Source organism: Eptatretus burgeri, chromosome 6 (assembly GCF_056783735.1).
Source record: "Eptatretus burgeri isolate ZD-2024b chromosome 6, Ebu_testis_v1, whole genome shotgun sequence".
NCBI lineage: Eukaryota > Metazoa > Chordata > Myxini > Myxiniformes > Myxinidae > Eptatretus > Eptatretus burgeri.
This window is the reverse complement of record NC_140966.1, coordinates 104058346-104072772: the sequence shown is the minus strand read 5'-3', so window position 1 is coordinate 104072772 and position 14427 is coordinate 104058346. Positions and strand designations below refer to the sequence as shown.

The following is a 14427-nucleotide window of genomic DNA, read 5'->3' as shown; positions in this document are numbered from 1 at the left end:
TACAGATCAACTGCGATGAATTCATTCCTCAGTTTGAAGCTCAGTATCCCAAATTCAAATGGCGGGATATCCAGGTCTGTTTAGCAGTGTATAAATGACCCGCGGTTTCGGGTTTATCGGATAATGTTTTGCCACGGATTTATGGTGCAGTTGATGCTGAAGTTTTGTTCCATTGGCAGGAAAAAATATTTCAGGCTATTGTGGAGCTCTTTCGTGCTGCCACGTCCAAACCACCTCCAATGGGTATCTGTCCATATCCTCAGTCAAGAGCAGTATATGCTGTCGATCTCATGCTCAAGTGGGAATCAGATGCTGAGGGTAAGGCGAGTTTGACTGTGTTCTGACGATCATGTATTTTTCATCCTACAGTTCTCTGATGATGTTTGCTCTGCGTGAATGAATGATGGACTGGCAGGATGGCCTGGAGCTATGTGCACCTGTCTTTAAGCTGTCGAGCCTGGGTTAGAAGCTCGAGCCAGCTATCTACAATCATCCGGTGTTTCACAGCTGGGATGATGAATTATTGTGTGCAACATCATTTGGGAAGATGTTAAGCCGGAAGTCTTGTCTGCCGGCATTTGTCGTTGATGGATGTTAAAAGATCCCATGGTATCCTTTGCGAAGAGGAGGCGGGTTATCGCCAGCACTCTGGCCATATTCCAAATTCCTGCCATAACTACTTAGTCCAGCATCAGGTCTGGCCAGCCGATTCGTGCAAGACTTGGGCCAAAAACTTCCCACGAGAACGTGGAAATAATTGTGGCTATTAAAGAAGAAGGAGGAGAGTGTTTGTTTATTTTTTTGTAGATCGACTGTCATGGAAGTGCAAGACAATGGGGAAGGCATTGCATGCCCACTGCTATCGGTATGGTGGGGAACAGCTCATTGAGAGGGCAAGTAAAATCGTATACGTAGATAACATATGAGAAATGATAAGGGAGGCGGTGGGAGAGTGGGGGGGGGGGGGTATTGGAACGAGATGGCGAGTGGGGAGACTGCAGGAAGAGGGATTGGCTGGATATTGTGAATATTTTCCCCAGACACGACAAAAGATGAACAAAAGAAACTGGAACAGCACTCGTTAGTCTTCTGTCAGTGTGAAGGGTTTACGTTTTGTATCCCAATGATGGGCCAGATCTGGATTCGGACCTGTACCAAAATCTAATCGGCTTGTTCTTGTCACGTATCTAACTCATCCCACCAAGTTTTGTCGTAATGTGTCCACAACTTTTTGAAACATTATGCTGTACAAGTCTTTGATCCCATCTCTCAATGAAGAATCACTCAGAAAAATTAAATATTTCTCGGATCCAGATCTTCACCAAAATCGAATCAATTCATCCTTGTCACACACGCAACCTGTCCAGCAAATTTCGTCCGTATCTGTCCATAACTTTGAGATATCCTGCTCAAAAACAGACGGGTGCAAATATTTGTATGGTTTTGGTTGGGATCGGGGAAGAGGGAGGAAAACTCCACTGGGGAAAAGAACGAGCTTGTGGAAGATGGGCTTCCCTTGGTTTGTTTTGTGGTAGGGGAAGGGGTAGGCCCTGGATCTTGGCATTTTGTTGGCTCGTAATTGAAAGTTGATTCCATCACGTCCAGGACTTGCAAGATGAGATGCTGGTACGCTGACTCTCAACAGGATGGCCGATTACATCACACCACATGCAAATACCTTGGACAAAGTAAACAGTAGTTTGATTTAGCACAGTGTAGAATACCCAAGCGGAGCACAACTCCAGTTATTGCAAATATACTCTACGCTTGCTCAGTCGTAACTGATAATGTCAAACCTACGAGTTCAAGGCATTCGTGTCGTGACGAGAGTTGTTGGGTGATTGGAGGGAAAGATGAACGGTGCTTGAGGGGGGTGAAAGAAGAGAAGGGAAAGTAGGAAAGAATGTTTTGCCATAGTCCGTGTTTGGGAGTAGTTGTTAAGGTCAACATTTAGCCTCCTTAGTCTCTCTGTTCAGTATAGTGAACATATAACCAGGACCAAGGAGTTGTTGGCGACTGTATTCTTCCAGATTGAGTGACTATCCAGAAGATCAGGGGTTCCCAAACCGAATCCCGGTTTTTGAGGGGGGGTTTTCGCGTTGAAAGAGTTTTCTCCGACAATTTTCATTGTGGGTACAGGTACCATTTGGGTCACGAGGCAAACATGACTTCAAATTTTGGGACGTGGGCAAAAAATTTGGAACCACTGCAGTAGATGGTCGAATTGTCATTTTATTTTTGAGGGGAAACAGGACCTTTTTATGAGAATTATTGCAAGGGTCGGCGTTTGTGTTCCGGTTGCCCGTTCAAATTCAAAGTTGCAACCTGCGACTCAAATTGGTGACCGAAACCTGATCCAATATGCAGTCACGAGTCGACGCCGTAATTTGTAGGATGAAAAGAGCTGGAGATGAAATGGGATCTTCATGCATGGGCCACACCATCAGGTCCACTCCAGTGCCACCGTGAGGTAGCGCTGAGCCGTCCCCGTCCCATTCCCGCAAGGAGGTGGAGCACTCCCGTCTCCCTCGACATACTGGCACCTAGTTTGGGCCTGGCTCATACCACTGCATGGGTCTCCAGGCAGCAAAGGTGGTCCAGAACTCAGAGGATTGGTGCCCGGGGATCAATTCCCCTGGCTGATTTCTACCGAATCCAAAGACGCTGACGCTTCCTCGAGATGCGCCCTGCAACGGTTCCTGGCAACATTATGATTTTTTTATTCCATATGGTGACATGTTGCTGAATGTCGAGTTCGGTAGTGAAATGCCGAAGGGCGTCTTGAAAGGCGATATGCGTTTGGTATCCCCACGCTTTTATTGTAATCACCTCCCTCTGTCTGTTCATCTTCGCTCTCGTTATATTTACCAAGCGTAACTGAGAGTAACGTTTTTTTTTTCTGCCCTCATTTTGCAGGCAAGGAAACGATGCAGCAGCAGATCCTCGAGGTGAACTTCAACCCCGACTGCGAGCGTGCTTGCCGATTCCATCCGAGCTTCTTTGACGACATCTTCAGCACGCTGTTTCTCGACGTGCCCGAAGGGAGGCACGTCACTCGCCTCTGTTGACTCGGATGAGTGTGAAGTTTGAGTTGCTTTTTTTTTGTTCTCTTTGTTTCTCTTTCAAATGATATATTTCTCTGCCTTGCCTGGGCCTCTTCGGCTGTGAGCTGCTTCCTGTATTGAAGGAGGAGGTGGTGCTTCTTGATCTCGTCAAGAAAACTAAGAATGCTCAGTTTGTTGTAACCCTCGTCGTGTCTGGATACTCCCATTGTTCGAGAGATTAATTTGGTGTTTCGCTTTGTTCCATATCACTAAAGAAGAAACGTAAATCCTCGTCACAGACTGCTGTTGTTGCCATTCTGAATTAGCATCTTTGAGTTTGTTATCACTTGTCTTTGTGCCTCCCTCCCCTACCCCACCTCTCATTTGTTATCTGCTTTCATTCCTGAAAATGAATTTCTCGCATACCTGCTGCAGGTGGGTTGTTTTATTTGTTTACAGGTGTGTTTTGAATGCCGTGCCTTTTCGCAAATTGCCGCGGGGATGTTTTCCTTGCTTTGACCTCCCAGTTTAGATCGCAGCGTATCCGGGTGCTTTGACGCTGTTTTTGAAATGTATGGAACCGGTTCATGGATATGTTCCGTCGTTTAATTGGGCACGTTTCAAATCCAATAAAGTGTGCTCTTTGTGGGGCAGCTATTTGTTGTTAATCGATTTACTCATTTTGTAACTTGCATATGGAAATTAAGCTGCGGCTTCTGTCGTATGCAGCTCAAAGCCGTGGGGCAGCATCATCGGATGAGGGTGCAGTCATGCCAGTAATGCGATGCCCTCTGCAGGTTAGGGGAGGAATTTGTTCATGTTGCCGGCATAAGCTCGCGGACTCTTCACAGAGACCGTGGAGTTGGCACACACTCTGCTTGTGAAACACCGGGATGGGAGTTTATAGCTGGGTCGGATTCGAACCTAGGCTAGACAGCTAGGCGAGTGTGCTTACCTTTAGGCCATCCTCCCAAGCAAAAATAAGTCATGTTGGAGTAACAAAGCTGTTCATGATAAATGTCTTGTAGATCTTTTGGAATGTTTGGTGGTGAAGACTGCAAAAGTGGTAAGAGATTCACAGGACTCATTTAATATGGTGTCAGAAAGTCAGGTTGCACTCTGATTCTGCATTTATTAGCTCCGCCACCGAAGGTGGATGGAGGTTTTTTTCACCCCTGTCTGTCTGTCTGTCCGTTTATGAATAGTCTATCTGAAATGGTTGTCAACGCATTCGGACGAAACTTGGTGGATGAGTTGGCTTGGTGACGAGAAGAAACCAGTTAAATTTTAGTCCAGGTCTGAATCCAGGTCCTGCCTATCAGTGGGATACAAAACGTAAACGAATCAGCTTGGCCGAGATATGCATATTGCTCGGTGCCCTTCTAGTTTCTTGTTTAAAATGGAGCCAGACTGTTTAAAATCCTGTGGTTATGACATATACAAAGCTTTAGAATTATAAATGTTTGGTGCTAGAAAGTCGAAAGTTTGTACACTGATATGAAATGGCAGGCTGGCCTGTGAAGCTTGGACTGTGCTGGTGGTACGTCACTAACCTCAGCTGGAAGAGGGGCAGAACTTGGACTGTGGTTGTGCATCACTTCCTCATCTGGGAGAGGGGTGGAGCTTGGATTGTGGTGGTGCGTCACTTCCTCAGCTGGGAGAGGGGTGGAGCTTGGACCACACATCAATATATTGAGCTGGTCCTGTTCATCATATATATATATATATATATATATATATATATATATATATATATATATATATATATATATATATATATATATATATATATATACATACATATATATTGTGGTTCTGGGAACCGCATCCCTCCAAAGCAATAGCAACCATCATACAGCGGTCCCTAGACAGTTATTCCATTAATATACGTTCAGATAGTCCTTTCCCTTTTGTCTGGCGGAACAACGGAACAGTGTGTTGTGTAAACTTCATAGCTTGGTCTGATTAAATCTCTGCACTCATTCCTATTCTTTTTTTCTACTCTTATTCCTGATGTAAATCCCAGCCACGCACGCCATTTGCTGTGAGATGGGTCCTCAGCGAAGGCCAAGCAGGCATTACGCCGGACACCCCTCTGCAGAAATCGCAGCCTGCCAAACTTACGTGCAGCGGTAATTTCCACCCACTGAACAGAAAACGCACCCAACAAGATGCCCACGCTGCACAGAACACGCACCGAGGAGATGGAAGAAACGCCACCTTAAATGCTGGCAACTTTCAATACACACTCTGCGAACACTTTTCCACCCATTTCTACATTTAATAATTATATCTATCTTCTTCTTCAAATCAACCCTACATACATAATTATATCCAATCCTTTCCCACAATTCCCTGACAGATCAGGGCTGGCACCGTGCATCCCACCACCTCTGATAACCGTGAACACCATGCTCGATGGCGGGCGGACCCGCACGCTGACCACGTGCTTAATGGTGGAGTCTCGCGCAGGCCGTGATACTTTATCATCGTGCAGAACGAGGCACGAATAACACATCTTTGGTCGGGTCTGCGCATTGGGTTACAATGACATCTTACCGTCGGTCTTCGCTCACCACGATGGCAACAAATGTCTCCCGCGGACGGCAGACATGTTCCCGCACCTCCGCCTTGATGCAGCTGCTATCAAGTAGAGGCATGCTGTGCAGCCGGATCGCTCGGGCCGCGTGGTCACCATTTAGCAGGCACATTGACCAGCGTCAACCACGGGTCGCCGGGGCACGGCACGGAGTTTGGTGCAAGGCGATTCATATCACGGAGTTCGGAGCGATACGTTTCCGCAGCTTGGAACCATCTGGCCGGAAGTGAAGTGGAGCCGCTTCCGGTCATGGTGGCCGGCCCGTGTGCTGGCTGGGGTCCAACCAGAGCGCCCGATTTGAGTGACGACACATCGCTTCGGGTCATCGCCCCGTTCTGCACTACCGGATATATAAAAGGATGGGTCACGGGGCGGTGGGAGGGGAGTAGTCGTCATTCGAGAGTCGTCATCGTTCCTGCTCATCGTTCCTGGTGTGTCGTTCCTGCCCATCGTTCCTTTCTTCTTTCCTGATGGCTTGTTCTGTCTGGCTTGGGATCGCCAACCTATCCATTCGCCTACTGGCTCCACCCTTCTTTACCAATTCGCCTGCTGGCTCTGCCTCTCTCTCCACCCATTGGCTTTTGGCTCCGGCAAGAGACGACGCGCCAGCTGTCAGGGAGGTATCACCCAGCGGAGCATCCCTCCCAAAACTTGTGGTGGTGCGACCAGGCAATCGTGCAAGATATTGAGAGACCATTAGCCACATCTCCTCTCCTTTTTCTCTTCATCGGTGTGTGTGTGTGTGTGTATGTGTTTGTCCTGGCGCCTGTCCTCGTTTAAGTTAAGATTGTATGATAATTATATCGGGATAACTCTGCTCTGTGTCTGCTTTTGTAAGTTGCTTGTGAATTGCCGCACCTTTCATTTCTTCCTATTCCTCCTACAGACAACAATCAACGCTATATTCACAGTGCCACATATCTTTCCTCCCCTGCTTATTAATAAATCCCTTTGTAGAAATGTTCCCAGCTCGTTTTGGTCTTTTCTTTCATTGATCCAGCATGGTCCATATCCTAACTTATCTGGGACTTTGTTATCAATGATCCGTTCCTTTTAGCCGGTACGTCCTTGGCAGTGTCGCTCGGCTGCATCCGGTCCGGTAAAGTGATCCGGTTCCGACAAGGCGTACCGAGGGCGTGTTCCCCGGTAATTAAATCACGTGATTAATTAGGTAACCCGGTTAACCCATAGACGGGAGGACCCTACGTCACGCGGTTGAGTTATTGGCATTCGTGGTCGGTTAGCGACCCGCCACGTCACGGAATTATCCGTGCACGACGGCCTGCAATTCCGGGGAGTCTGGTATGAACCCGGGATAGCTGCCCCCCCCCCCGGTGGTCTTCTCACTCGACCCCCGGCCCGTGACAATATATATATATATATATACATATACATACATATACATACATATACATACATATACATACATACATACATAATATAGATGTATATTTAAATGAATTATTTATTTGCTTCTAGAATGCAAGCACAATCTGCTCGTATAATTATATAATTTTAGGCTTTCTGCATTTGCCGTCAAGTAAGACCATCAGGTTGCACATCATGCCAGAGAAAGGATCGCAAGTCCCGTGTCGACTGTTTCATTTCGACCGTAAAAGTAGAATCAGCGATGCCTTGTTGCTCCAGAGTGGGAACGGCAGGACTGACTGCTCACGTGATTGTCACGTGTGACTTCAGCATTCTCCTGAAAGTTTATTATTGCATCATCGAGCTAGTGCAACCCCACACATCGTGCTCTAAAGTGAATTCCATCAAAGTAAAGTTTTATTATTCGTATTATTATTATTACTAGTACGGGCCCGTAGGTGAGTGCCAGTATCTGCAGCCTCTCTCTCTCAAACCTCGAAAAGGCACATCCGCGGGTCCCCAGCAATATTCCTGGCAAGTTTCAATCGTGCAAAAGAAATAATAAAAAATAAATAAATAACCATTAATTGTGATGTCATAGCACCGTGTCCTGTCATTGGTCGACAGATAAATGGCCGTAACTTGGGAACCGCTCATCCGATTAATATCAAACCTTGAAAAGCACATCTGCGGGGCCCCAGCAATATTCCTGGCAAGTTTCAATCAGATCGGACCGTCAATTGTGCAAAAAAAAAAAAATCAATGAATAAATAAACATTGTGACGTAATTCGTGATGTCATAGCACCGTGTCTTGTCATTGGTCGACAGATAAATGGCCGTAACTTGGGAACCGCTCGTCCGATCGATATCAAACCTCGAAAAGGCACATCCGCGGGTCCCCGGCAATATTCCTGGCAAGTTTCAATGAGATCGGACCGACGGTCGTCGAGAAACGACGGTCGTCGAGAAACGGCGGTCGCAGACAGACAGATAGACACACAGAGATTGCTGGAATTATAGATAGATTGCATGAGAAAAATTTTTATTTCGATCCATTTTCACCATTTTGTATTTTTCTTTATCGGTGCCGAAGGTCGTGCACTTGATCCCTTGTCATCGTGAACACGTCATTTGGAGAAACGTGTGCCACCCCTTCACTCCGCAATGGTGGCCCACGTGACTCCTGCCTGAATGTCCCTTGTTTATTTTCACACAATAGACAAGCCCACCGGCCGGAGATCGAACGATCCACTCACTACGGTCTTCGCACACCCGCTGTGACACTTGACTCGGAACTCCTTCACAACACACCTTAGGACGCTGCAGGTGAAGGATTGTACCTGTATTATCGAATGCTGTTCAGCACCTCCGATCGTCACTGCAGGTACAACCACGGATGCTTGTGCCACCGGGTCAGCGTTGAAGAACGAGATGGTGCGACTGCAAATTCCTTATTTTCCGTTTTGTTTGAAGATTAATTAGGTTTGAGGACTAGTTTGGTTTAGTGGGTTAAATAGTATGTGGTTGATGTGAGGGCTGTAAAGGTTCCTGACTCACATTCCACAAACAGGAGGGTCCGTGTGAATCCCAAGTCCAGGACAGGAGGGATGGAGGGAAATGGGAATATCGGGAGTGTTGATGCGTGTCGTGTGGGGTGAGTTTTTAGCAGGCAGGAATGGTTGCGGCTTTCTTGGTCCAGATAGGCAATGCAGAGGTTCGAGCATCTCCTCTCAGCTTTGCGGGATGCTCATGAAGATGCGTGCAGCTCGTGGTGCACCAGCTGCCCCCTTGGCAGCTCTCACGGTCCGAAAAGGCAGACGTCAACACAGGTTTGGCCAAAGGACTCATGGTAAGGAAAGCTTGGAAGACGAGAATGCTGTGTGGACGAGAATATTATGTAGATGTGAGAGCTAATGGACGAGAGCGAGCTGGTGGATGCGAAAAATGCCGTTGTACCTGAGAGAGCCGGTGGACGCAAGAGTCGGTGGATGCGAGAGAGCCGGTGGACTAGAGAGCCTATAGATGAGAGAGTCGGTGGATGACAGAGCTGGTGGACGCGAGCTTTGGTGGACGAGAGGGCTGGTGGTTGAGGGAGCTTGTGGATTTGAGAGAGCTGGTGGGCTAAAGCGCTGGTGGACGAGCGTACCGGTGGGCGAGAGGGAGTGCGTCGACGAGAGAGAGTACAAACATGTTTGTACTCTGTGTATATATATATATATATATATATATATATATATATATATATATATATATATATATATATATATATATATATATGTGTATATATATGTATATATGTGTATACAGTCAAAGCTCGTTACTATGCCACCTCGCTTCTATGCCACTCTCGCTATTATACCACTTTTGCTCGGTCCCGACAAAATTCAATACAAAATAAATTTACTATGCCACCCCCTACTCTCGCTACCACGCCACTACTGTGTGACTGTTAAAAGGCACGAGTCGTGAAAAAGTCTGTATTGCACAGTGCTCGATTATCACACTCACGTCCAAAGGCGAAGCGACGAACTACAGTCCAGCTGCGCACAACATAACTCAATACGTACGCGCATAGTCAGACTGTGTCAAAACAAGCGATTCTTCTCCCCGATGCCAGCCACAACAAGCCAATCACAACACGCACAACGAGACACAAAAAAGCGCGAGCACACACACAGACACGCAGGCACACGTACAACAGTGACATCATTTTTTTTCAAATTCAGCCCATAATGTCAGCTCAGAAACGCAAGCGAACCGACTTTACGCTGAAGGAGAAGAAGGAGATCATCGATGCCGCGAAGAAGGAGCCGAATCAGTCCAAGTTGGCCAGGGAGATTAGCAAGAAATGGGGCGTCGAAGTTAAGAGAACCACCGTGAAGGGCATTCTCAGCAAGAAGGATGCAATCGAGGCTGCAATCAAAGCTGGATTTCCATCGAAGCGCAAGAAGTTGACGCAGGCTCACGACCCGAAGCTTGATGAGGGAGTGCTTATGTGGCTGAAGCAATCAAGAGGACAGAATGTGCCTGTCAGCGGCGATCTGATCAAGGAGAAGGCGATGAAACTGGCCGAGCTGATGCACATCCCAGACTTCATGGCGAGCGACGGTTGGTTGGGCAATTTCAAGAAGCGCCATGGCATCACGTTCAAGACAGTGCAGGGCGAAGCTGGAGCGGTGGATTCGCAATCCCTTCTTGAGTGGCAACAACAGGTTCTCCGGCCCTTACTCGGGCAGTTCTCCGCAGACGACGTCTTCAACCTGGACGAGACTGGACTCTTCTGGCAGCTGCTTCCGAACAAGACCATGGCTTTCAGGGGAGAGCGGTGTACTGGAGGAAAGAAAAGCAAGCAAAGGATCACTCTTCTGGTTGGGGCAAACATGAGCGGCAGCGAGAAGTTCCCTCTTCTGGTGATTGGCAATTCCAAGAAACTCCGTGCCTTCAAGAACAAAGAGATCCCAGTCAAGTACAAGGCGAACTCGAAGGCGTGGATGACGGCGGAGCTTTTCGAGGAGATGTTGCGTGCGTGGGACGGACGACTCGGCCAGCAGGGACGCAGAGTGCTGGTCTGTCTCGATAACTTCTCTGGCCACCCTCCCGAGCTCGAGCTGAACAACATCCAACTGGTCTTCTTCCCACCCAACACGACAGCCAATTCGCAACCAATGGATCAGGGAATCATAGAGAACCTCAAGCGCCACTACAAGAAGCTCCTGCTATGCCGCCGGCTTGAGGCCATAGACGAGGGAAAGGAGTTCAAGTTCACGTTCCTCGACGCTCTTCACGTTGCCCGGCGTGCTTGGGAGCAGATCGGCAAGTCGACGATCAGGAACTGTTTCGCGAAGGCCAAGTTCATCGAAGAGGAGATCCAAACTGAGCCACAGGATGCGGAGCTGCCCGACATCTGGGAAGCTCTGCCTGCCGAGGAAAAGATGCACGAGAACGAGGAGATCGAGCTGTCTGACTTTCTCGAAGCCGACGAGCGCCTCGCGACTGGCGGGTATTTCACGCTGGAGGAGATTGCGGAGGAGATTCTGTGCAGTGAGGAGCCGGTGGAAAGCGAAGATGACGAGGTAACTGTCGAGGAGGAAATCGTTCCGTTCGAGGAAGCCCAGCGCGCTTGTAGCACCGTCCGGAAGTTCATGCAGCAGAGAAGCGGGAAGCCCGGTGTGATGCAAGCGTGCGATCGGCTAAACAACTAGATGCACGAGATCCGCCGAAAGAAGATGCGCCAGCCGACGATTCTTGAAAGCTTTGTGTGTCGTGAATTTCTCACCATGCCATATGTTAGTGTGTGAACTCTGTTAGTGTGTGTATGTTCTCCGTTCGCTTAGCTTATACAACAGTCGTGCCTTTTACTTGCTGGAATAAATTTTGTCTAAAAATTAACTACAGATGGGTAACTTGAGAAAATAAGGCCGTTTTTACAAAATCTCGTTACTATGCCACTCTCGCTACTATGCCACTTTTGCTCGGTCCCGACGGGTGGCATAGTAACGAGCTTTGACTGTATATGTGTATATATGTGTATATATATGTATATATGTGTATATATGTGTATATATATGTATATATGTGTATATATATATATATATATATATATATATATATATATATGTATATATATATATATATGTATATATATATATATATATATATATATATATATGTATATATATATATATATATATATATATATATATATATATATGTATATATATATATATATATATATATATATATATATATATATATATATATATATATATATATGTATATATGTATATATATATGTATATATGTATATATATATATATATATGTATATATATATATATATATATATATGTATATATGTATATGTATATGTATATGTGTATATGTATATATATATATATGTGTATATGTATATGTATATATATGTATATATATATATATATATATATATGTATATGTATATATATATATGTATATGTATATGTATATATATATATATATATATATATATATATATATATGTATATATATATATGTATGTATGTATATGTATATGTATATGTATATATGTATATATATATGTATATATATATGTATATATATATATATATATGTATGTGTATATATATATATATATATATATATATATATATATATATATATGTATACGTATATATATATATATGTGTATATATATATATATATGTATGTGTATATATATATATATATATATATATATATATATATATGTATACATATATATATATATATATATGTATACATATATATTGTATTTACTGGTCAGGGTTCAAGTAGAGACGAGGTCTATGGAGTGGTTTCCGGCTCCGCCTCCTTGGCCTCCAACCCTGAGGCCACCGGTCATGGATAACTTCACGGCCTGACGAGATGTTAAACAACCATGGATTCCAGATGAACCAATTAAATCGGAACAGGGTCCTCCCATCCTCAAGTCGTGTTACCTTATTTTATTAACTTAATTATTTCAGCAAGGGACTGTGTCCTCAACCTGCACTCGTATTATAGCTGAGCAGAATCGAGTGTGCAGCATTGGCGAACCCACATAGCCAATCAGTGGGGCAAAAACTTCCCATCTATCGATTATGAACACGAGAAGCACCCGCTCCCTCCGGTAGCCGTTGAGGGGGTCATGTTATTATATTTAACCTCCGCCATCGAAGATCGGAGGTTACAGTTTTCACCCCTTTCTGTTTGTTTGTTTGTTTGTGTTTGTTTGTTTGTGAACAGTATTACGGAAAAACTCCTCGACCAATTTCGACGAAACTTGGTGGGGGGATTAGGTATGGTCCAAGGATCATGCCATTAGATTTTGGACTTGGTCCAAAATCCAATATGGCCACTATGGCGGCCAATTTGAAAAAATATTTGAATTTTTTTTTTTTTGCATTTCTACATGTTTTAAGTGATTTCCAACCCCCCGCCCAAAAAAAAATTGTTAGAGAAAAAAAAATTTTTTGCAACTTTTTTCAACAAAATTTCGATTTTTTTTTTTTGCATTTCTACATGTTATAAGTGATTTCCAACAAAAAACATGCCAAAATTATAATTGCGGCTGATTTTGGAACTTCAGGTGGATATACCCACGTAAAATTAATTTCTGTCTCAAGGAATCTAGTTATGATGAATTATTTGAGTATGTAAAAGTTAAAAGTAAAAGGGAAAGTTGCAAACTATAACTCTGTGAGCACTGTTGACATCAAATTGAATGAATAGGATATCAGGTTCATTTGAGTGACCGAGCAGTATTGGTGGCGGAGGTTTTGCACTCTACCGAGTGCTCCCCCTCTAGTTATGCCTATTTTACTCCAAGGGGTCCCAGGATTACACACCCAAAAGATGGTTGTGATCGGTTCAGCCATTTTTGCGGTACCTGGGAACAGACAGACAGACAGATGGAGGGACAGTGAATTATAGTAAGATGCTTTGCTAGACCAATGTAGGAAAGGACAACTGAGGCATATTTGAAAATAATCTTTTATTCAAACAAGCAAGGCAATCATCAAAGCATGGATTAATAAGCAAGCAAAGTCAAAAAGATACAAATGAGCATATTTACCCCGAGCATGAATTTCATTTCTTATGCAGTCTTACTTACAAAGGACATGGCGCCATCATTCATACCCGGAAAAATAGACGAGAATATGCGAGTAGAAAGACATGGGATGGAGTATAGGTAGGGTTGGGTAAATAGTGAAGTTTTTTTCGGTTAAGTGTTCGCATAGCATTTTCTATGCCATTTTTGATGCTGAATCTGAAAACGTTGGATTTTTTTTTTTTACCTCCGATGACTTTTGACCCCTTGGAACTTTAATTCAAAATGGCGACAAAAAAAACATTTTTATGAATTTCTGACCAACTAAGAGAAAATAAGGCTTGTAATATATCAATTTATAGGTTTTTTCCGATCAGGAAATACGAAAATGACACTTATGCAACGATTTGATGGTTTTTAAAACACAATTTTTGAAAACCGCACAATATTTTGCTAAAATTGAACTGTTTTTGTCATTCTCAGATCAACATAAGACCGAGATCATACCAGTGCCGCCAACAAAAGTTCATTAATGTTATCCTGCACAGATTAATCGGGTTTGATAGCATTCTTTATAGAGTTGTGTAGCTCGGTCAAACTGAATTTTTGAGTGCGGAATTTCCCTGCTCCATCCTTCACACGTCTTTGTCGGCGTATGTCTGGGGCTACAGTTAAGTGTAAATATGTCACTTCCGCTAGAAGTTCTTTCTCCGATAGTGTACTCAGTAAATATAGAGTCTGGGGGCAAAGGTCCTTTGTGCTTTTTGCAAGTTTGTATAGTATTCAATAGCCGAGTATTTTTCTTTTTCTTCAAGTCTTCCTTTTTCCTAAATTACTTGATTTCGGTC

At 44.4% G+C, this 14427-nt stretch overlaps 1 protein-coding gene across 1 annotated transcript in view; it reads left to right on the top strand.

Moving 5' to 3' along the window:
• Window positions 1-3712, top strand: part of TTLL12 (tubulin tyrosine ligase like 12) — a 29142-nt gene extending 25430 nt beyond the window's left edge. The window contains exons 12-14 of the mRNA XM_085886966.1: window positions 6-74; window positions 180-318; window positions 2917-3712. Of these exons, the coding sequence (XP_085743092.1) occupies window positions 6-74; window positions 180-318; window positions 2917-3068 (360 nt within the window). The 3' untranslated portion in view covers window positions 3069-3712. The remainder of the gene's footprint in view (window positions 1-5; window positions 75-179; window positions 319-2916) is intronic.
• Window positions 3713-14427: the final 10715 nt, after the last annotated feature.